This window comes from Bombina bombina, chromosome 9 (assembly GCF_027579735.1).
Source record: "Bombina bombina isolate aBomBom1 chromosome 9, aBomBom1.pri, whole genome shotgun sequence".
NCBI lineage: Eukaryota > Metazoa > Chordata > Amphibia > Anura > Bombinatoridae > Bombina > Bombina bombina.
Window position 1 is genome coordinate 264,078,026 of NC_069507.1, and position 25,117 is coordinate 264,103,142.

The window sequence follows — 25,117 nt, forward strand, 5'->3', positions numbered from 1 at the left end:
ATACTGTATGTCTGTAAATACATATATACACATATAAACACATGCATACATATGAACACACATACAGTATATATATATAGATATGTATAATATAATAAATATGAATATTGCAGAAATATGATTTTACACGTTTTCAGCTACTTGACTGCAAATAAATCCAATTCACTTATATAATTGTCTATACATAAATACATACATATTTATGTGCTTATGGGGCATATTTATCAAGGTCTGTATGGAGCTTGATGCCCCGTGTTTCTGGCGAGTCTTCAGGCTCGCCGTAAACACAAGTTATGAAGCAGCGGTCTAAAGACCGCTGCTCCATAACCTGTCCGCCTGCTCAGAACCATAACCTGTCCACCTGCTCTGAGGCGGTGGACAGAAATCGACAGAAATCAACCCGATCGAATACGATCAGGTTGATTGACACCCCCTGCTAGCGGCCGATGCAAATCTGCAGGGGACGGTATTGCACCAGCAGTTCACAAGAACTGCTGGTGTAATGATAAATGCAGAGAGCGTATGCTGTCGGCATTTATCGATGTGCAGCGTACATGATCTGCAATATCGGATCATGTCCTATGCTGTCGGCATTTATGTATGTGCAGCGGACATGATCCGCAATATTGGATCATGTCCCCTCACACAATGATAATTCGGCCCCTATATGTGTATAAATATATCTGTAAATACATAGATACTCATATAAATACATATGTACACATATAGGGGACTGACCTGATTTATCAAGGGCTGAATGGCCTCTGATGCCCCTGTTTCTGCATGAGCCTTCAGTCTTGCCGGAAACAGCAGTTTAGAAGCAGCGGCCTTAAGACTGCTGCTCCTTAACTGGTCCGTCGCCTCTGAGGCTGTGGACATCAATCCACCCAATCTCATACGATCAGGTTGATTGACACCCACTGCTAGTGGCCGATTGTCCGCAAATCTGCAGGGGCGGCATTGCACAAGCAATTAACTAGAACTGCTTGTACAATGTTAAATGCTAACAGCGTATGCTGTCGGCATTCAGCTGCTGGTGCAATGCTGAATACGGAGAGCGTATTGCTCTCCGCACTCATCGATGTCTGTCGGACCTGAACAGCACTGTCAGATCAAGTCCGACAGACATATGATAAATAGGCTTCTATGTCTAAACACCCCTAATCTGCCCCCCTGACACCTACCCACAGTTACTAACCCCTAATCTGCCGCTCCCGATATCGCTGCCACCTAAATAAAATTACTAACCCCTAATCTGCTGCTCCCGATATCGCCGCCACTATACTAAAGTTATTAACGCCTATTCTGCTGCACCCCAACAAAGCCGCAACTATATTAAAGTTATTAATCCCTATTCCGCCGCTCCCCGACATCGCCACAACTAAATAAAGTTATTAACCCCTAAACCACCAGCTCCCCACATCATAACAACCTAAATTAAACTATATTAACACCTAAACTTAACCCTAATCCTAACCCTAAACCTAACCCTAACACCTAACAACTTTAACATAATGGAATTAGATCTAAACTAAAGTTAACTAAATAATTCCTATTTAAAACTAAATACTTACCTGTACTTACTCATAGTTATATTGTAGCTAGCTTAGGTTTTATTTTTATTTCACAGGTAAGTTTGTATTTATTTTAACTAGGTAGACTAGTTAGTAAATAGTTATTAACTATTTACTAACTACCTAGCTAAAATAAATACAAACGTACCTGTGAAATAAAACCTACCATTACAAAAAAAAACAAAAAAAAAAAACAACCATTACAAAAAACAAACAAAATTATCCAAAAAAATAAAGATTATTCTTATTCTAATACCCTTTAAAAAAAAACACCCCAAAATAAAAAAGCCTAATCTAGAATAAACTATCAAGGGCCCTTTAAAGGGCCTTTTGTGGGGGGAGGGCTTAAAAGGGCCTTTTGTAGGGCATTGCCCTGAGTTAAACAGCTCTTTTGCTCCAAAAAATAATACAAACACCCCCTAACACTATACAACCCCCCACCCCAAACTACCAAGGGCCCTTAAAAGGGCCTTTTGTAGAGCATTGCTCTGAGTTAAACAGCTCGTTTGCTAAAAAAAATAAAACAAACACCCCCTAACACTATTACAAACCCCCACCCCACAAAATACCAAGGGCCCTTAAAAGGGCTTTTTGGGGGCCCTTAAAAGGCCTTTTGTAGGGCATTGCCCTAAATTAAACAGCTCTTTTGCTAAAAAAAAAAAACACCCCCTAAAAATATACATTACACAAAATAACAAACAAATTATCAAAAATAAAAATAAAAAATTCCTATTCTAATACCCATAAAAAAAAATCACCCCAAAATAAAAAACCTAATTTAGAATAAACTACCAATGGCCCTTAAAAGGGCCTTTTGTAGGGCATTGCCCTAAAGATGGCAGCTCTTTTTGTAAAAAAAAAATTTCAAAGACCCACTAACATTACAACCCCCCACCCCCCCAAACCCAAAAAATAAAAAAAACATAATTTATGCTTACCTGATAAATTTATTTCTCTTGTAGTGTATCCAGTCCACGGATCATCCATTACTTATGGGATATTAACTCCTCCCCAACAGGAAGTGCAAGAGGATTCACCCAGCAGAGCTGCTATATAGCTCCTCCCCTAACTGCCATTACCAGTCATTCGACCGAAAACATGCAGAGAAAGGAAAACCATAGGGTGCAGTGGTGACTGTAGTTTAATGGAAAAATTACCTGCCTTAAAGTGACAGGGCGGGCCGTGGACTGGATACACTACAAGAGAAATAAATTTATCAGGTAAGCATAAATTATGTTTTCTCTTGTTAAGTGTATCCAGTCCACGGATCATCCATTACTTATGGGATACCAATACCAAAGCTAAAGTACACGGATGACGGGAGGGACAGGCAGGCTCTTTATACGGAAGGAACCACTGCCTGAAGAACCTTTCTCCCAAAAACAGCCTCCGAAGAAGCAAAAGTGTCAAATTTGTAAAATTTGGAAAAAGTATGAAGAGAAGACCAAGTTGCAGCCTTGCAAATCTGTTCAACAGAAGCCTCATTCTTAAAGGCCCAAGTGGAAGCCACAGCTCTAGTAGAATGTGCTGTAATTCTTTCAGGAGGCTGCTGTCCAGCAGTCTCATAGGCTAACCGTATTATGCTACGAAGCCAAAAGGAGAGAGAGGTAGCCGAAGCTTTTTGACCTCTCCTCTGACCAGAATAAACGACAAACAGGGAAGACGTTTGTCGAAAATCCTTAGTTGCCTGTAGATAAAATTTCAGGGCACGGACTACATCTAGATTGTGTAGCAGACGTTCCTTTTTCGAAGAAGGATTAGGACACAAAGATGGAACCACAATCTCTTGATTGATATTCCTGTTAGTGACCACCTTAGGTAGGAACCCAGGTTTAGTACGCAGAACTACCTTGTCTGAATGAAAAATCAGATAAGGAGAATCACAATGTAAGGCAGATAACTCAGAGACTCTTCGAGCCGAGGAAATCGCCATTAAAAACAGAACTTTCCAAGATAACAACTTGATATCAATGGAATGAAGGGGTTCAAACGGAACCCCCTGTAAAACATTAAGAACTAAGTTCAAACTCCATGGTGGAGCAACAGTTTTAAACACAGGCTTGATCCTAGCTAAAGCCTGACAAAAAGCTTGAACGTCCGGAACTTCTGACAGACGTTTGTGTAAAAGAATGGACAGAGCTGAAATCTGTCCCTTTAAGGAACTAGCAGATAAACCCTTTTCTAAACCTTCTTGTAGAAAAGACAATATCCTCGGAATCCTAACCTTACTCCATGAGTAACTCTTGGATTCGCACCAATATAAGTATTTGCGCCATATCTTATGGTAAATCTTTCTGGTAACAGGCTTCCTAGCCTGTATTAAGGTATCAATAACTGACTCAGAAAAACCACGTTTTGATAAAATCAAGCGTTCAATTTCCAAGCAGTCAGCTTCAGAGAAATTAGATTTTGATGTTTGAAGGGACCCTGGATCAGAAGGTCCTGTTTCAGAGGTAGCGACCAAGGTGGACAGGATGACATGTCCACTAGATCTGCATACCAAGTCCTGCGTGGCCATGCAGGCGCTATTAGAATCACTGATGCTCTCTCCTGTTTGATTCTGGCAATCAATCGAGGAAGCATCGGGAAGGGTGGAAACACATAAGCCATCCCGAAGGTCCAAGGTGCTGTCAAAGCATCTATCAGAACCGCTCCCGGATCCCTGGATCTGGACCCGTAACGAGGAAGCTTGGCGTTCTGTCGAGACGCCATGAGATCTATCTCTGGTTTGCCCCAACGTCGAAGTATTTGGGCAAAGACCTCCGGATGAAGTTCCCACTCCCCCGGATGAAAAGTCTGATGACTTAAGAAATCCGCCTCCCAGTTCTCCACTCCCGGGATGTGGATTGCTGACAGGTGGCAAGAGTGAGACTCTGCCCAGCGAATTATCTTTGATACTTCCATCATTGCTAGGGAGCTTCTTGTCCCTCCCTGATGGTTGATGTAAGCTACAGTCGTGATGTTGTCCGACTGAAACCTGATGAACCCCCGAGTTGTTAACTGGGGCCAAGCCAGAAGGGCATTGAGAACTGCTCTCAATTCCAGAATGTTTATTGGTAGGAGACTCTCCTCCTGATTCCATTGTCCCTGAGCCTTCAGAGAATTCCATACAGCGCCCCAACCTAGTAGGCTGGCGTCTGTTGTTACAATTGTCCAGTCCGGCCTGCTGAATGGCATCCCCCTGGACAGATGTGGCCGAGAAAGCCACCATAGAAGAGAATTTCTGGTCTCTTGATCCAGATTCAGAGTAGGGGACAAGTCTGAGTAATCCCCATTCCACTGACTTAGCATGCACAATTGCAGCGGTCTGAGATGTAGGCGTGCAAAGGGTACTATGTCCATTGCTGCTACCATTAAGCCGATCACCTCCATGCATTGAGCTACTGACGGGTGTTGAATGGAATGAAGGACACGGCATGCATTTTGAAGCTTTGTTAACCTGTCTTCTGTCAGGTAAATCTTCATTTCTACAGAATCTATAAGAGTCCCCAAGAAGGGAACTCTTGTGAGTGGAAAGAGAGAACTCTTCTTTTCGTTCACCTTCCATCCATGCGACCTTAGAAATGCCAGTACTAACTCTGTATGAGACTTGGCAGTTTGAAAGCTTGAAGCTTGTATCAGAATGTCGTCTAGGTACGGAGCTACCGCAATTCCTCGCAGTCTTAGTACCGCCAGAAGAGCACCCAGAACCTTTGTGAAGATTCTCGGAGCCGTAGCCAATCCGAATGGAAGAGCTACAAACTGGTAATGCCTGTCTAGAAAGGCAAACCTTAGATACCGGTAATGATCTTTGTGAATCGGTATGTGAAGGTAAGCATCCTTTAAATCCACTGTGGTCATGTACTGACCCTTTTGGATCATGGGTAAAATTGTCCGAATAGTCTCCATTTTGAACGATGGAACTCTTAGGAATTTGTTTAGGATCTTCAAATCCAGGATTGGCCTGAAAGTTCCCTCTTTTTTGGGAACCACAAACAGATTTGAGTAAAACCCTTGTCCCTGTTCCGACCGTGGAACTGGATGGATTACTCCCATTAATAAAAGCTCTTGTACGCAGCGTAGAAACGCCTCTTTCTTTATTTGGTTTGTTGACAACCTTGACAGATGAAATCTCTCTCTTGGGGGAGAGTATTTGAAGTCCAGAAGGTATCCCTGAGATATTATCTCTAGCGCCCAGGGATCCTGGACATCTCTTGCCCAAGCCTGGGCGAAGAGAGAAAGTCTGCCCCCCACTAGATCCGTTCCCGGATCGGGGGCCCTCAATTCATGCTGTTTTAGGGGCACCAGCAGGTTTCCTGGCCTGCTTGCCCTTGTTCCAGGACTGGTTAGGTCTCCAGCCTTGTCTGTAGCGAGCAACAGATCCTTCTTGTTTTGGAGCAGAGGAAGTTGATGCTGCTCCTACTTTGAAATTCCGAAAGGAACGAAAATTAGATTGTCTAGCCTTAGGTTTGGCTCTGTCTTGAGGCAGGGCATGGCCTTTACCTCCTGTAATGTCAGCGATAATTTCTTTCAATCCGGGCCCGAATAAGGTCTGCCCTTTGAAAGGTATATTAAGAAATTTAGACTTAGAAGTAACGTCAGCTGACCAGGATTTTAGCCACAGTGCTCTGCGCGCCTAAATGGCGAATCCGGAATTCTTAGCCGTAAGCTTAGTTAAATGTACTACGGCATCTGAAATAAATGAGTTAGCTAACTTAAGAGCTTTAAGCCTGTGTGTAATCTCATCTAATGGAGCTGATTCAAGTGTCCCTTCCAGAGACTCAAACCAAAATGCTGCTGCAGCCGTGACAGGCGCAATGCATGCAAGGGGTTGCAATATAAAACCTTGTTGAACAAACATTTTCTTAAGGTAACCCTCTAACTTTTTATCCATTGGATCTGAAAAGGCACAGCTATCCTCCACCGGGATAGTGGTACGCTTAGCTAAAGTAGAAACTGCTCCCTCCACCTTAGGGATCGTTTGCCATAAGTCCCGTGTGGTGGTGTCTATTGGAAACATCTTTCTAAATATCGGAGGGGGTGAGAACGGCACACCGGGTCTATCCCACTCCTTAGTAACAATTTCAGTAAGTCTCTTAGGTATAGGAAAAACGTCAGTACTCGACGGTACCGCAAAATATTTATCCAACCTACACATTTTTTCTGGTATTGCAACTGTGTTACAATCATTCAGAGCCGCTAACACCTCCCCTAGTAATACACGGAGGTTTTCCAGCTTAAATTTAAAATTTGAAATATCTGAATCCAATCTGTTTGGATCAGAACCGTCAGCCGCAGAATGAAGCTCTCCGTCCTCATGTTCTGCAAGTTGTGACGCAGTATCTGACATGGCCCTAACATTATCAGCGCACTCTGTTCTCACCCCAGAGTGATCACGCTTACCTCTTAGTTCTGGTAATTTAGCCAAAACTTCAGTCATAACAGTAGCCATATCCTGTAATGTGATTTGTAATGGCCGCCCAGATGTACTCGGCGCCACAATATCACGCACCCCCCGAGCGGGAGATGCAGGTACTGACACGTGAGGCGAGTTAGTCGGCATAACTCTCCCCTCGTTGTTTGGTGAAATGTGTTCAATTTGTACAGATTGACTTTTATTTAAAGTAGCATCAATACAGTTAGTACATAAATTTCTATTGGGCTCCACTTTGGCATTAGCACATATAGCACAGATGTCTTCCTCTGAATCAGACATGTTTAACACACTAGCAAATAAACTAGCAACTTGGAAATACTTTTCAAGTAATTTACTATAATATGAAAACGTACTGTGCCTATAAGAAGCACAGAAAGAGTTATGACAGTTGAAAGTTAATAAACTGAAAGGTTATAGCATCAAATCTTTGTAAAAAACACAATTTTAGCAAAGGCTTGTTCCCATTAGCGAAGGATAACTAACCCTGATAGCAGAAAAAAAAGTTACAGAAATAAACGTTTTTTATCACAGTCAACTACAATCTCACAGCTCTGCTGTGAATGATTACCTCCCTCAAAACAAGTTTTGAAGACCCCTGAGTTCTGTAGAGATGAACCGGATCATGCAGGAAATACAATGAGCTTCTGACTGAATTTTTTGACCTCCCCCTCACACACAACAGTGAGAGAGATCAGTAAACTGTCATAAATTAAATAAAACAACTGCCAAGTGGAAAAAATAATGCCCAAAACATTTTATTCACCCAGTACCTCAGAAAATGAAACGATTTTACATGCCAGCAAAAAACGTTTAACATAAATTAAGTGTTATTAAAGAGCCTGTTGCCAGTCCCTGCAAATTAGGCTAAAGTCTTATGCACACAGTATAATTCCAGTGAAGTGCCATTCCCCAGAATACTGAAGTGTAAAATATACATACATGACAGCCTGATACCAGATGCTGCTACTGCATTTAAGGCTGAGTTTACATTATATCGGTATGGCAGAATTTTCTCATCAATTCCATTGTCAGAAAATAATAAGCTGCTACATACCTCTTTGCAGATTAATCTGCCCGCTGTCCCCTGATCTGAAGTTTACCTCTCCTCAGATGGCCGAGAAACAGCAATATGATCTTAACTACGCCGGCTAAAATCATAGTAAAAACTCAGGTAGATTCTTCTTCAAATTCTACCAGAGAAGGAATAACACACTCCGGTGCTATTATAAAATAACAAACTTTTGATTGAAGGTATAAAACTAAATATAATCACCATAGTCCTCTCACACATCCTATCTAGTCGTTGGGTGCAAGAGAATGACTGGTAATGGCAGTTAGGGGAGGAGCTATATAGCAGCTCTGCTGGGTGAATCCTCTTGCACTTCCTGTTGGGGAGGAGTTAATATCCCATAAGTAATGGATGATCCGTGGACTGGATACACTTAACAAGAGAAAACTATCTAAAAAACCTAAGCTGCCCTTTGCCCTAAAACGGCATTTGTATGGGCATTGCCCTTAAAAGGACATTTAGCTTTTTAACTGCCCAGACCCTAAACTAAAAAAAAAAAACACACCCAAAAAACCCTTGAAAAAGCCTAACACTAACCCCCTGACGATCCACTTACAGTTTTTGAAGTCCCGCTTGAACGGTCTTCATCCCGGAGTTGAAGTCCTGATCCAGGCGGCGAGACATCTTCATCCAGGTGGCCTCTTCAATCTTCATCCCGGCAGTGAAGTCCTGATCCAAGCGGCGCAATGTCTTCATCCAGACAGCCTCTTCAATATTCATCCAGGTGGCATCTTGTATCTTGATCCCGGAGGCGCAGAGCGAGTCCATCCTAAAGACATCTGGCGCGGAGCATCCTCTTCCTACGTACACTGAATGTGTCCCTTGCATTCCTATTGGCTGAAAAATTTGAATCAGCCAATAGGAATTAGGGCTGCTAAAATCCTATTGGCTGTTCAAATCAGCCAATAGGATTTAAGCAGCTCTCATTCTATTGGCTAATTAGAATTAGCCAATAGAATAGGGGTTGTTAGGTTTAGGGGCTACTAGTTTAATTTAGTTTACTAGTTTAATTTAGTTTATTGCAATGTGGGGGGCTTTCGGTTTAGGGGTAATAGTTTAGTTTAGTATATTTCATTGTGGGGGGCTTGCGGTTTAGGGGTTAATAGGTTTATTATAGTGGCGGCGATGTTGGGCTTAATAACTTTAGTTTTGTGGGGGCGATGTGGGTGGACGGCAGATTAGGGGTTAATAATATTTAAATAGTGTTTGTGATGCGGGAGGGCGGCGGTTAAGGGGTTAATAAATGTAGTATAGTGGTGAAGATGTCAGGGAGCGGCAGAATAGGGGTAAATATTTTTTAAGTGGTGGCGATATCGGGAGCGGCAGATTAGGGGTTAAAAAATGTATTATAGTGTTTGCGATGTGGGAGGTCCTCGGTTTAGGGGTTAATAGGTAGTTTATGAGTGTTAGTCTACTTTTTAACACTTAAGTTATGAGTTTTATGTTACAGCTTTGTAGCGTAAAACTCATAACTACTGACTTTAGATGGCGTTACAGATCTTGTCGTTTTAGGCTGTAACGCTCACTTTTTAGCCGTACCGCAAAACTCGTAATAGCTGCACTTTGGGAATCCCATGAAAAAGCGTCATTTTATGAGTGCGGTAATGACGTTACGTTACAGGCTAAAAGGCTTGCGGTACAGCTCTACCGACAAGACTCGTAATGGCTGCGTTAGGGAAAATGGTGCGTTATGGGCCACAATGCTTCTATTTGACTCATAACGCAAAACTCGTAATCTAGGTGTTTGTTTCTTTTTTTACTTTGCTATGCATAACTAAATAATTATGTCAAGGATTCACAAAGATCTTCGCATATCCCTGTGAAATTGGAAAGGGCTCCAAAATGTAAATGTATGTGAATATACTGTATGTATATACTGTATTTGTGTATATATGTATGTACTTACATCTATACATATATAATAAATTAATAAATACATATGTATAAACAAATATATGCACATATATATATATATACACTTATACAGATATTTAGATATATAGGTATACAATATAGCAATTTTCAGTGAAACATCTTGTCAATACCATATAGCTTTTAACCCTTATAAAAAATGTAATCAATATTTACATAAAAAACATTTTTAACAGATAGCGTAACAGCTTATTTTAATGTATTTATTTTGCTGTTTCGTGCATATTGGTTTGTTTTTATCCTTAGCTTTTACATGAAGTCTTTAGTTGCGATAACCCGAGTGCAAATTTAGTTTCGGCTCGAGCGAACATGGTGACAAGAAAATAGAGAGATGCCACAACTAAGACAGAACAAAGCTAGAAAAATGTCTTTGCTTCTCCACAAGGCCAGTGCCACTCAGGGTGCAGTCTCTTTTAGCACATTATGCTTTCACAGAGAAAAAATATCCTGTAGCATATCAGTCTGACCCTGCCCAATGACAGTCCAGCGCCGAAATGCCAGGCAATTCCTCTCTAAACAAGAGAAAACAACAAACCCCAGACATACGTTTTGGCCTCTCTTGGGCCTCGTCAGTGAGATGCAGTTGCATCTCTCTAGGGCATATGTGCAAGGAGTCCATGTCTGGTTTCCCCTTTTTACTCATAGGGAGACCTAAGAGTAATTTGCATAAAAACAAGAAAATAGAGAGACACACTCAACTGAGACAGAACAAAGCTCGAAAAACTTCCGTGCTTGTCCACAAGGCCAGTGCCACTCAGTGTGCAGTCTCTTTTAGCACATTATGTCTTTCACAGAGAAAAAATATCCTGTAGCATATCAGTCTGACCCTGCCCAATGACAATCCAGCGCCGAAATGCCAGGCAATTCTTCTCTGAACAAGAGAAAACAACAAACCCCAGACATACGTTTCAGCCTCCCTTGGGACCCGTTGATCAGTGTACCTAGAAGGATAAGGCTGCACCTCACTGATGAGGCCCACACTAGGCCTGTGAAAGGCACATATTGAGCAAAAAGAGGCTGCTTGGGTGGTAACTAGCCATAGAACAAGCTATTATGCTATTGTTCACTTCTCTTTTTATTTATGCAAATTATGACTCTTAGGGAAGTCTCCCTAAGTGTGATGTGGGAATCCAGACGTGGACCTGTTGCTCAGTGTGCCTAGAGGGATATGGCTGTACCTCACTGATAAGGCCCACACTAGGCCAAAACGTACATCTGGGGTTTTGCAGTTTCCCTTGTTCAGAGAGGGATTGCCTGGTATTTTGGGGCTGGACTGTACTGTTAAGTCAGGATCAGACTGATATGCTGCAGGAAAGTTCTTGTCTGTGAAAAGCACATGTTGAGCAAAAAGAGGCTGCTTCTAGGGTGGTAACTAGCCATAGAACAAGCTATTATGCTATTGTTCGTTCCCAGGTTAAGGCGCTTCTCTCTTTTTATTTACTTTCAACTTGCAACATTGCATATTGCTACCCATGCTAACTTGTAATCAAGCTCTAAGTTAGGAGGTTAAAAATATCACCAAAACACATATATATATATATATATATATACAGTATATATTATTTATTTATTTATTGTTTTATTAAAAAAAAAACCTTTAATTATTACTAAAAAACAAAAAAAACAACAAGTAATATTTCTGTTGCTGTAAGAAGATGGTGGGACAAAGTTTAGATAGTGTAAATAATAATTCTTGAAAACACAATTTTTTGGACTTGTAATAGATCTTGGTCATCAACAAACAATACTGAGGGGCATATTTATCAATGTGCAAGCGGACATGATACGAAGTAGTGTATCACGTCTGCCGCACATCGATAAATGCCGACAGCATATGCTGTCGGCATTTATCATTGCACCTTCTTGTGAACTGCTGGTGCAATGCAGTCCACTGCACATTCGCGACCAATCGGCCACTAGCAGGGGGTGTCAATCAATCCGATCGTATTCGATCGGGTTGATTTCTGTCTGCCGCCTCGGAGCAGGTGGACAAGTTATGGAGCAGCGAGCTTTAGACCGCTGCTTCATAACTTCTGTTTCCGGCGAGCCTGAAGGCTGGAAACAAGGGGCATCAAGCTACATACAGAGCTTGATAAATAAGCCCCTGAATGTGAAGATGCCATTGCCAAGAGGAAGCCGTTATAAAATGCGAAGTACTGCAACTTAAACTCATGAAAATGCAAGTATGAAATGAAAAGAAACATTTAAGAACATGATTGCTAAACAAAACTTTCTAGATGTTGCATTTGTGATTTCTATTTTCTTATGTTTCCTGCAGATCTTATTAGCTGTACGAGATCTCACATATTAAATACAAATGTAAATTACGTACATAAAACTACCGATAGAATATACAATAGTGAGGAATACAGGTTTAATGAATCTAAACCATATATTTGTATATGCATTTAAAATAGCTTCTGTGGCCACTTCAGAGTGTATTGCACATTTGCTACTTAATAAAAGTATTCAAAATCATCTTTAAACACTACAAACTCTTTAAACACTACAAACTCTTTAAACACTACAAACTCTTTAAACACTACAAACTCTTTAAACACTACAAACTCTTTAAACACTACAAAATGATGGAAAAGGCAAGTTTTGCACTTTATCAAGTCTCTTTAGGTGTTGAATTTCATAAGTAAAAAATGGTGATGAAAACCTGCTAAAAAATGTGAGACATTGAATTGCAATCACCTTGAACTTGTCCCATGTTATGGCCTTTTATCAGCAAAGCATAAAGCATTTTTGTATCTGAAAAAGACTTGAAAACCATCATAAAAATTGGCCCTTGGATTGTGATAATCCCTGTAATTCTGGTTACCAGAAAATTCAACAAACTCTCAAAATATGCTAAAGCCTGAACTCCTGAATTCCAGCAGCCCTTCCGACTAGACAGAATGTACTGGTTCAGTATGAGTTCCATGTAGAACTTGCATGAACAAAGGATTGTGTGTTAAACTGTAGCTATATAAGAACGGGAAACCCTCAAATATACAGTATTAATAGATCAACTATTTTAATCTGTTTTAGCTAGATATTTTTGTGCAATAGATCCTATGCTACATCTGTATTGTAACTGGTTTATAAGGTTGCATATGAGTAACAAGAACTGTCAGATAACTATAAAATCTTGTTATAATGGTCATATTGTGCAGAAAGTGCTAAAAGGCTCAAATGTCATTAGGTGTAATTCCTTTGGTCATTTATAGGTTCAGGTATCACATCAAACCCCTTAGATTATATTAGTTTGCCATACAGAGCCCTCTTCTTTAATCTTCAATCATTTCTAAATGACATCAAGAACCTCCCCTGGCACAGATTAAACCTAATCCCAGATCTAGACCCTGCAGTTGAATTCTTTCAGTCTGAACTCCTACAAGTTTGGAATTTGCATGCCCCACTGCGTAAGATGAGAGTCACAGGAGCACACTTGAATTGGATCAAAGCTGACCTCATTCAAATGTACCAGTTTCAGGATTCATTGTGGTCAAAGTTCAAGCATACCGGCTCTATGAACGATCACTGTGTATATAGACAATGGCGAAATATATGCACTAAACAAACATATCAAACCCTAGAAAGTTTTGGAAAATCATAAATGACTTACACACTCCACTCCTAACCCTCCACTGTCAAAGTGGACAACCAAACCCTGCAACTTCCCTTAGAAGTAGCAAATGCCTTTAACAATTATTTTGTCGGATGCTCCACCACCCTGATTGACAAACTAATAAATGACACACATCCTGAAACTACAAATGTGGATCAGGCCCCTCTAAATCTGCAAAGACCCAATATAGAGAAGTTAAATTTTAGACCTGTACCCATCAGTGTCGTTAAGAAACACCTTAATAATCTAAAAATGAAAGTCTGGACCTGATCAAATCCCAGCAATGCTGTTGAAGCTCAGTGCGCTGGCAATTGCTAAACCTGTCACCACACTAATTAACGATTCCTTGGTGTCTGGATACATACCCAAACTTTGGAAGACTGCAAGTGTAGTGCCTATCCATAAAAGTGGTGAGATAACCTTGGTTTCTAATTATCGCCCAATATCATTACTCCCAGTATTGTCAAAAATCTTAGAAAAGTGCGCCCATACACAACTATGTGAGTATTACCAACAATCTAACTATCTGACCCCTGATCAATCAGGTTTTCGCCTGAACCACTCCACTACTACTGCCCTCCAAACAGTTTGCAACAACATCCAAACTGGCATGGAACAAGGAGAACTAACTGGAGCTATTTTCCTTGATTTTGCAAAGGCCTTTGACACAGTAGACCATGACATACTACTGCTCAAACTAAAAAACTCAGGTATTGGTGATCGTCCGCTAACCTGGTTTCGATCATATGTATCGGATCAATCACAATATGTCTCCATTTCTGACAGCAACTCCCTCCCTCTCCCAGTCACATCTGGTGTTCCCCAAGGTTCCATTCTCAGCCCCCTACTATTCACATTATGTATAAATGATCTGCCTAATGTCTGCAAATCCTCAACTGTACACATGTACGCAGACGACACAGTAATCTATACAAGCAAATTCAATCTGCCGCAGCTTGAGGCAGTGCTCCATGACCAGTTCACAGAGGTAGAAAAGTGGATCTCAAAAAACAAACTCTTCCTAAGCACTGACAAAAAACTGTCAAAATGATCTTTGGAATGGTACCTAAATTACACAAACTACAAAAACATAATTTATGCTTACCTGATAAATTTATTTCTCTTGTAGTGTATCCAGTCCACGGATCATCCATTACTTATGGGATATATTCTCCTTCCCAACAGGAAGTTGCAAGAGTCCACCCACAGCAAAGCTGCTATATAGCTCCTCCCCTAACTGCCATTACCAGTCATTCGACCGAAAACATGCAGAGAAAGGAAAACCATAGGGTGCAGTGGTGACTGTAGTTTAATGGAAAAATTACCTGCCTTAAAGTGACAGGGCGGGCCGTGGACTGGATACACTACAAGAGAAATAAATTTATCAGGTAAGCATAAATTATGTTTTCTCTTGTTAAGTGTATCCAGTCCACGGATCATCCATTACTTATGGGATACCAATACCAAAGCTAAAGTACACGGATGATGGGAGGGACAAGGCAGGTACTTAAACGGAAGTTACCACTGCCTGTAAAAAACCCTTTCTCCCAAAAATAGCCTCCGAAGAAGCAAGGTATCAAATTTGTTAAATTTGAAAAAGTATGAAACGCAGACCAAGACTCCGTCTTGTAATCTGTTCAACAGAAGCCACATTTAAAAAAGGCCCAAGTGAAAACCACAGCTCTAGTAGAATGAGCTGTAATCCCTTCAGGAGGCTGCTGTCCAGCAGTCTCATAAGCTAAATGAATTATGCTTTTTAACCAAAAAGACAGAGAGGTTGCTGAAGTCCTTTGACCTCTCCTCTGTCCAGAATAGACAACAAACAAGGTGAATGTTTGATGAAAATCTGTAGTAGCTTGTAAGTAAAACTTTAAAACACGAACCACGTCCAAATTGTGTAATAGACGTTCCTTCTTTGAAGAAGGATTAGGATACAAGAATGGAACAACAATCTCTTGAGTGATATTCTTGTTAGATACCACCTTAGGTAAAAACCCAGGTTGGTGCACAGGACTACCTTATCCGTACGGAGAACCAGATAAGGAGAATCACATTGCAACGCAGATAACTCGGAGACTCTATGAGCCGAGGAAATAGCTACCAAAAAGGAACTTTCCAAGATAGAAGTTTGATATCTATGGAATGAAAAGGTTCAAATGGAACTCCTTGAAGAACCTTAAGAACCAGCTTTAAGCTCCATGGCGGAGCAACATTTTTAACCACAGGCTTGGTTCTAACCAAAGCCTGACCAAATGCCTGAACGTCTAGAATACCTGCCAGACGCTTGTGCAAAAGAATAGACAGAGTAGAAATCTGTCCTTTTAAAGAACTAGCTGACAACCCTTTTCTCAAAATCATCTTGGAGAAAAGATAATATCCTGGGAATCCAGACTTTACTCCATGAGTAACCCTTGGATTCATAACAATAAGATATTTACACCATATCTTATGTTAAATTTTCCTAGAGACAGGCTTTTATGCCTGTATTAAGGTATCAATTACTGACTCGGAGAAGCCATGCTTTGATAACATCAAGCGTTCTGTCTCCAGGCAGTCCATCTCAGATTAGTTATATTTAGATGGTTGAAAAGACCCTGAGGTAGAGGGTCCTGTCTCAGAAGCAGAGACCGTGGTGGAAAGGATGACATGTCCACCAGATCTGCATACCAGGTCCTGCGTGGCCACGCAGGCGCTGTCAAAAGCACCAAAGCACTCTCCTGCTTGATCTTGTGCAAACCCCTCCGGAGGGAATTCCCACTCCCCCGGATGAAAAGTCTGACGACTTAGAAAATCTGCCTCCCAGTTCTCAACACCTGGGATAGGGATAGCTTTTAGACAAGAGTGAGTCTCTGTCCAGTGAATTATTTTAAGACTTCTAACATTGCTAGGGAACTTCTGTTCCCCCTTGATGGTTGATGTAAGCCACAGTCGTGATATTGTCCGACTGAAATATGATGTACCTCAGAGTTGCTAACTGAGGCCAAGTCTGAAGAGCATGGAATATCGCTCCCAGTTCCAGAATATTCATTAGAAGGAGGGTCTCCTCCTGAGTCCACTATCCCTGAGCCTTCAGGGAGTTCCAGACTGTATCCCAACCTAAAAGGCTGGCATCTGTTGTAACAATTGTCCCATCTGACCTGCGGAAGGTCATACCCTTGGACAGATGGACCCGAGATAGTCACCAGAGAAGAGAATCTCTGGTTTCTTGGTCCGGATTTAACAGGAGAACAAATCTGTGTAATCCCCGTTCCTCTGGCTGAGCATGCATAGTTGCAGTGGTCTGAAATGTAGGCGTGCAAACGGTACTATGTCCCTTGCCGCTACCATTAAGCCGATTACATTCATGTACTGAGCCACCAAAGGGCGCGGATGGAATGAAGAACATGGAAGAAATTTAGAAACTTTGACAACCTGGACTCCGTCAGGTAAATTTTAATTTCTACAAAATCTATCAGAATCCCTAGGAGGGAAACCCTTGATATTGGGGATAGAGAACTCTTTCCTTGTTCACTTTCCACCCATGCGATCTCAGAAATGCCAGTACTACGTCCGTATGAGACTTGGCAACTTGGATGTTTGACGCCTGTATCAGGATGTCGTCTAAATAAGGGGCCACTTCTATGCCCCGCGGCCTAAGGACCGCCAAAGTGACCCCAGAACCTCCATAAAGATTCTAGGGGCTGAAGTTAACCCAAAGGAAAGAGCTACAAACTGGTAATGCCTGTCTAGAAAGGCAAACCTGAAAAACCGATGGTGATCTTTATGCATCGTAATGTGAGGATAAGCATCCTTCAAATCCATTGTAGTCCTCTATTGACTCTCCTGGATCATAGTTAAGATGGTACGAATAGTTTCCATCTTAAATGATAGAATTCTAAAGAATTTGTTTAAGATCTTTTAGATCCAAAATAGGTCTGAAGGTTTCCTTTCCTTGGGAACCACAAACCGATTTGAGGAAAACTGTGTCCCTGTTCCTCTATTGGAACTGAATGGGTCACGTACACAATGCAAGAATGTCTCTTTCTTTATCTGGTTTGCAGATAAATGTGAAAGGCAAAAACTCCCCTTTTTTGGGGGGGAAAGCTTTGAAATCCAGAAGATATCTCTGGGGTATAATTTCCAATGCCCAGGGATCCTGGGCATCTCTTGCCCACGCCTGGGCGAAGAATGAAGTCTGCCCCCTATAGGATCCGTTACCAGATAGGGGTCCGTTCCTCATGCTGTTTTAGAGGCAGCAGCAGGCTCCTTGACCTGCTTATCTTTGTTCCAGGTCCGGTTGTCTCCAGACCGCCTTGGACTGAGCAAAAGTTCCCTCTTATTTTGCCTTAGAGGAAGTTGATGCCACACCTGCCTTGAATTTTCGAAAGGCACGAAAATTAGGCCTTTTTTGTCCCTTGATTTGGACCTGTCCTGAGGAAGGGCATGATCTTTTCCTCCAGTGATATAAGTAATAATCTCCTTCAAACTAGGCCTGAATAGGGTCTGCCCCTTGAAGGGAAGTTAAGTAGCTTATTTATTAAAGTCACGACAGCTGACCATGATATAAGCCATAGCGCTCTGCGCGCCAGTATAGTAAAAAACAGAATTCTTAGCCGTTAGTCTAGTCAAAGGAACAAAGGCATCAGAAAACAAAGGAATTGGCTAGCTTAAGTGCTCTAAGCTTGTCAAATGGAGCCTGTAAAGCCTCATCAAGAGACTCAAACCAGAACGCCGCAGCAGCAGTGACAGGAGCAATGCGTGCAAGGGGCTGCAGGATAAAACCTTGTTGAATAAACATTTTTTATCCATTGGATCTAAAAAAGCACAACAGTCCTCGCCAGAGGTAGTGGTACGCTTAGCTAGAGTAGAAACTCTTCTCTCCACCTTAGGAACTGTCTGCCATAAGTCCCGTGTGGTGGCAACTATTAGAAAACATTCTTCTAAAAAATAGGAGGGGAAGAGAACGGCACACCTGGTCTATCCCATTCCTTATGAAAAATTTTAGTAAACCTCTTTAGGTATAGGAAAAACATAAGTACACACCGGCACTGCATATTATTTATCCAGTCTACACAATTTCTCTGGCACTGCGATTGTACACATTCATTCAGAGCAGCTAAAGCCTCCCTGAGCAACAAGTGGAGGTTCTCAAGCATAAATTTTAAATGTAGAAATATCAGAATCAGGTTAAATCATCTTCCCTGAGTCACAAATATCACCCACAGACTAAGCATATTGTGAGGTAGTATCAGACATGGTTCTTAAAGCGTCTGTATGCTCTGTATCTACCCCCAGAGCTGTTTTGCTTTCCTTTAATTTCAGGTAGTCTGACTAATACTGCTGCCAGTGTATTATACACAACCTTTGCCATGTCTTGTAAAATAAACGCTATGGGCGCCATTGATATACTTGGCGCCATTTGAGCGTGAGTCCCTGGAGCGGGAGTCAAAGGGTCTGACACGTGGGGAGAGTTAGTCGGCATAACTTCCCCCTCGACAGAATCCTCTGGTAAAATAAACGCTATGGGTGCCCTTGATGTACTTGGCGCCATTTGAGCGTGAGTCCCTAAAGCGGGAGTCAAAGGGTCTGACACGTGGGGAGAGTTAGTCGGCATAACTTCCCCCTCGACAGAATCCTCTGGTGATAATGTTTTTAAATACAAAAAATGATCTTTATTGTTTAACATGAAATCAGTACATCTGGTACACATTCTAAAATGGGGTTCCACCATGGCTTTAAACATAATAAACACAGAGCCTCCTCTATGTTAGACATGTTAGAACTAATAAAGAGACTAGTAAGCTTGGAAAACACTTTAAATCAAGTTAACAAGCAAATATAACAAACGTTACTGTGCCTTTAAGAGAAACAAATTTTGTCAAAATTTGAAAAACAGTGAAAAAAGGCAGTAAATCAAACGAAATTTTTACAGTACATGTAATAAGTTAACAGAGCATTGCACCCACTTGCAAATGGATGATTAACCCCTTAATGCAAAAAACAGATTAAAAAAAAAAAACGACATTTTTTTAAACAGACACAACAAAACTGCCACAGCTGAGCTGTGGATTACCTTCCCTATAACTGTTTCTATGCAAAATTTAAGCCAGCCATGTGGAAAAATTAGGCCCCAATAAGTTTTATCACCAAACATATGTTAAAAAACGATTAAACATGCCAGCAAACGTTTTAAAACACATTCTTATAAGAGTATGTATGTCTATTAATAAGCCTGATCCAGTCGCTATCACTGCATTTAAGGCTTTACTTACATTACTTCGGTATCAGCAGTATTTTCTTAGTCAATTCCATTCCTTAGAAAAATATATTACTGCACATACCTTAGCATATATCTCTATCAATCAGCCTGGTACCAGTCGCTTTCACTGCATTTAAAGGCTGTACTTACATTACTTCGGTATCAGCAGTATTTTCTTAGTCAATTCCATTCCTTAGAAAAATATTTTACTGCACATACCTTATTTGCAGGAAAACCTGCACGCCATTCCCCCTCTGAAGTACCTTACTCCTCAGAATGTGTGAGAACAGCAACTGGATCTTAGTTACGTCTGCTAAGATCATAGAAAAAACGCAGGCAGATTCTTCTTCCAAATACTGCCTGAGATAAACAGCACACTCCGGTGCCATTTAAAAATAACAAACTTTTGATTGAAGAAATAAACTAAGTATAAAAAACCACAGACTCTCACGACCTCCTATCTATGTTGAGACTTGCAAGAGAATGACTGGTAATGGCAGTTAGGGGAGGAGCTATATAGCAGCTTTGCTGTGGGTGGACTCTTGCAACTTCCTGTTGGGAAGGAGAATATATCCCATAAGTAATGGATGATCCGTGGACTGGATACACTTAACAAGAGAAATTCCCATCTACGCATCAAACACATAATCAAATTGCACGCTGACCACAGTCCACTCTTTCAAATACTTTGGTATGTTGTTAGACCCCAATCTATCTTTTGGCCTCCACATAGAAAAACTTGCCTCTAAACTCTATCAAAAACTAGGTGCCCTGTACAGAAACCAATCCTGTCTAAGCCCTACAGTAAAGGAAAAGATTGTACAGCAAATGCTGATGCCGATCATGGATTATGGGGATGTAGTATATGCACCAGCACCGCAAACTCACCTTAATAAACTAAATACGTTATATAACTCGTTCTGCCACTTTGTGCGACAATGTAACTACAGGACCCACCATTGTGACATGCTAAAAGAACTAAACTGGCTGTCGCTGGAATCCAGAAGCACCCTCCATCTTTCCTGCCTTGTCTTTAAGAGCTTTTCTGGGAAGCTCCCACCCTACCTGAGCAGAATGCTCTCCCCTGCTATTCCCACCTCCTATAACCTCCGATCCAGTACCAGCACATTATTTAGCTTGCCTCAATACAAAAAGAAAGCAACTCGATCCTCCTTTTCCTACAGAGCACCACAATTATGGAACGACCTCCCGCACACTTTCAAGCCTTCCCCAAGCCTAAAATCCTTTAAGAGATCCCTCTCTACATATCTCAAAACAGAATGCTCCTGTCATGGTTGATTAAATATTTCGTACCTGTTCTATGTTAAATGTTTGCATATGTTATGTATTAATATTGTTTCTGTATTTTATTGTACCCTATTGTATCAATGCAATGTTTTGTGGACCCAGGACATACTTGAAAACGAGAGAAATCTCAATGTATCCTTCCTGGTAAAATATTTTATAAATAATAACTTAAGCCCTCTCCTGTAATTTAGTTTTCCTACACACTGTGAATGTTTATGCTTGTAGGGAAATAGCACTTATGATTTTCTTACAAGCATCAGTGGTGCTGTAAATATTAAGTGACTAGCTACTTCATACCAAGGGGCATATTTATCAAGCTTTGTACAGAGCTTGATGCCCCGTGTCTAAAGGCCGCTGCTCCATAACCTGTCCTCCTGCTCTGAGGCCGCGGACAGAAATCACCAGAAATCAACCCGATCAAATACAATCGGGTTGATCAACACCCCCTGATAGCGGCCGATTGGCCACAAATCTGCAGGGGGTGGCATTACACCAGCAGCTCACAATAACTGCTGGTGCAATGATAAATGCAGAGAGTGTATGCTGTCTGCATTTATCGATGTGCAGCGGACATGACCCGCTATATCGAATCATGTCCGCTCGCACAATAATAAGTATGCTTCCAAGACTTGTGTAATGTGCACTGTATCTGTATGTAAGATTCTGAATATAAATTTATAATCTGAACAAGATACAGAAGCTTTTTTGTATTTTCATCAGGCTTCATTTGGGTGTAAGGGTGTAGTAGTAGTGTGACTTTTTACTGACATTGCTTCATAGATGTGCACATAACTGATAAGGGAAACTACTACATTGAATGTTAAAGCTCCCATAAAGCTAATATTTGACATTGATATAGTACTATAATATAAAAAGAAAAATAGATATTATGGGCCAAAAATATTACCTATACTTGGTGCTAAAGTAGTTGCTTTAACTGCTGTTGTTGTTGTTGTTGCACCTGTAGATGGAAAACAATATCCATTAGTAAAATCAGAATGTGTACTGGAGACCTGTCTTGTGGGCCTGTGTTTCTGGCGAGTCTTCAGACTCGCCAGAAACAGCAGTTATGAAGCAAAGGTCTAAAGACCGCTGCTCCATAACCCTGTCCGCCTGCTCTGAGCAGGCAGACAGGAATCGCCGGAATTCAACCCAATTAATTACGATCGGGTTGATTGACACCCCCCTGCTGGCGGCCGATTGGCCGCGAGTCTGCAGGGGGCGGTGTTGCACCAGCAGCTCTTGTGAGCTGCTGGTGCAATGCTGAATACGGAGAGCGTATTGCTCTCCGCATTCAGCGAGATCTTGCGGACCTGATCCGCACTGTCGGATCAGGTCCGCAAGACCTTTGATAAATAGGCCCCCTTGGCTAGAGCTACTATTGGTCATATTAAGTATAAGCATTGCACCTTTATGACACTGCATAAAAAAGATACATTCTTTAATTAAGAGCTGTTGAGTTTGAAACTCAATATAATTGCAGTTTGTTACTCTTATAAATGATCTTCATTGTTTAATAGATCATCAACTTAATTACCACCTACCAGTGCATGTGACACCAGCATCTTCCTTATGATTACAGTCACTGTTATTCCATCGCTGAGAGTAACAGTCTTGCAGAACTCTCTCATAGCCTTTACAGTTCACCTCATCCAGCCAAATTGGTCCTGTTCCATTTCCAAATACAGCTTCTCCAACAGCTGAATGAGCAGAGCCACAGCCGAGCTGACGACATACGACTTCTGCATCCATAATATCCCAAGAGTCATCACAGACTGTTCCCCAGAGCCCCTGGAAAAAAACCTCTACTCTGCCAGAGCATTCGTCCTGTCCACCAATGAGACGAACCCTGTGAGAGTCTGAGATGGAGAATATTATCATATGGGCATAAATATAAGGATAAAATAAACAAATATGTTTGTTAATAAATTAAACACTATACAAAGATGAAGAACAACAGTCTATAATTAATTTAGCTTTCAAGTGAATTAAATAATTTCTAAATAAAAAATATATAGAAATGTTAATGTTGAAATCAAATCTATGCAAATGAAGCCACAACGAATATACATTCATACATAAATATATACACACACACAGACAAAAATGCACAGGACAAACACATGCAACATACATTCACAGCAATAAAGCAAAAAAAAGAGAGAGAGAGAGAGAGAGAGAGAGAAAAGAGACAAATGTATTCAAATTTTAACAGACAAGAACATTTAATATTACTAATTAATTTAGGGTTAATCAAATGTATCAATATATTTTTGTGCTAATTAGAGAACATTCATAGACAGCACTGTATAAGAGCAGTTATTCTTAATAACAAATGTAACATTAGAACTGTTGCCAAACTTAGACAACTGATCTAGCAACATTTTTCTTTGTCTAATATACTCACCTGTACAGTTCTCTGATGTTGGACAGTTCCTCGGAGGGTTACTTTTTTTCACAGCTGGAATTGATGTAGAAAAAGGAAAGAATATCCGAGAAGTACAAAAGAAAGGAAAATAAGTATAAAGGTCATCCAAAACTGTATTTTCAAATGATACAGTAGCCAAATTAAGCCATGCTACAAAAACTTAAAGAGATATGAAAGACATTTTTTTATTTCATGATTTTGACAGAGCATGCACTTTTAAGCAACTTTCTAATTTACAACTATTATCAATTTTTCCTTGTTTTTTTGGTATCTTTATTTGAAAAAGTAGGAATGTAAACTTAGGAGACTGCCCATTTTTGGTTCACCACACTGGGTAGTGTTTGCTAATTGGTGGCTACATTTAGTAATAACTAGTCACTTGCACAGGTGTGCAATAAATTAGCGCTTCACTTGTAATCTAGCCCTTAATGTATATATATATATATATATATATATATATATATATATATATTTATATTTGTATATGGATCTAGATGTTGTGATGATGAGGGGATAGATACCATAGGAGAATACTTAGATTAAAAGGGGGGATCTTGTATTGCAGATAAGAGCACACAGTTTAATTTAGTAAAAGGTGTTTATTAACATGGTGGACTAAATATGGGGATTCTTTTGGTCTAAGACAGGTAACTGTGGTAAAGGCATCATGCGTGAATGTTTTTGTTGTTATTTTGTTAGTGTAAGGGAAGTAGCTTCATTGGTAGGGTGAAGTTGAGAGGCTGGATCAGTTAAAAGGAGTTGGATTTACTGCAGTATGATCGTGGTTAGAGTTAATTGTGGTGTGAATGGGTTATGGTTAGGGTTGTTGGTCCAGGTAAGAGGCAGACATCTTTAACTGCTGTAACAAAGATAGGTAATAGTTTTATCTACCTAAAATGTGTTTGCTAAAACATTACTGTCAGCTACATTCAATATTGTCAGTCATAAGACACTTGCAGTTATGTTATAGGTGCTCCTAGTTATGAAGGTGAGAGTCCATGAGCCATCACATGTGATACTAAAGTATAGTTCACTAGGATGAAGCAGAACATTCAATATAACAGAACTTTAAATTGCTCCTATGTGTCCATGATCCATCAGTCACATACAAAGCAAAGAGAATGGAGGATTTTAGAAAAGGAATAAATTAAAGCAGAGTAAGTGAAGTGAACTGTTTTTTCAACCAACTGCACTGAAGAAACAAGTGCGGGTCTCATGAACACTGAATTAATCGGGTAAGCATTAATTTTGTTTTCTTTTAAAGGATGGTGAGAATCCATCCAGTTCCCAGATGTTGATTTTTAAGTTCACCTCTTGAAAAGACCAAACTCCCTGCACTCTCCATGAGCCCAAGACAGCACCCTGACCTGACAGATTGGTGCCGTGGTAATCACCACCCAAGTTGAAAAAAGAAAGGAGGATCCCAGAACAAGCGACTGGTGAATTTGCTATCATATTAGTGATTGCCTTATCTTGAAGTCTAAGAAGATCTTTTGATACAGATTTTTGCACTCTCTTTTCCACTGCTCTAACATT

General features: G+C 40.7%; 1 protein-coding gene across 1 annotated transcript in view; it reads right to left on the reverse strand.

Moving 5' to 3' along the window:
- The window catches only part of LOC128640568 (scavenger receptor cysteine-rich type 1 protein M130-like), a 296,798-nt gene that overhangs the window by 37,721 nt on the left and 233,960 nt on the right, over positions 1-25,117 (reverse strand). The window contains exons 11-13 of the mRNA XM_053693039.1: positions 23,561-23,740; positions 22,698-23,012; positions 22,061-22,114 (exon numbers count right to left, since the gene is read on the reverse strand). Coding sequence (XP_053549014.1) covers positions 22,061-22,114; positions 22,698-23,012; positions 23,561-23,740 — 549 coding nt within the window. The remainder of the gene's footprint in view (positions 1-22,060; positions 22,115-22,697; positions 23,013-23,560; positions 23,741-25,117) is intronic.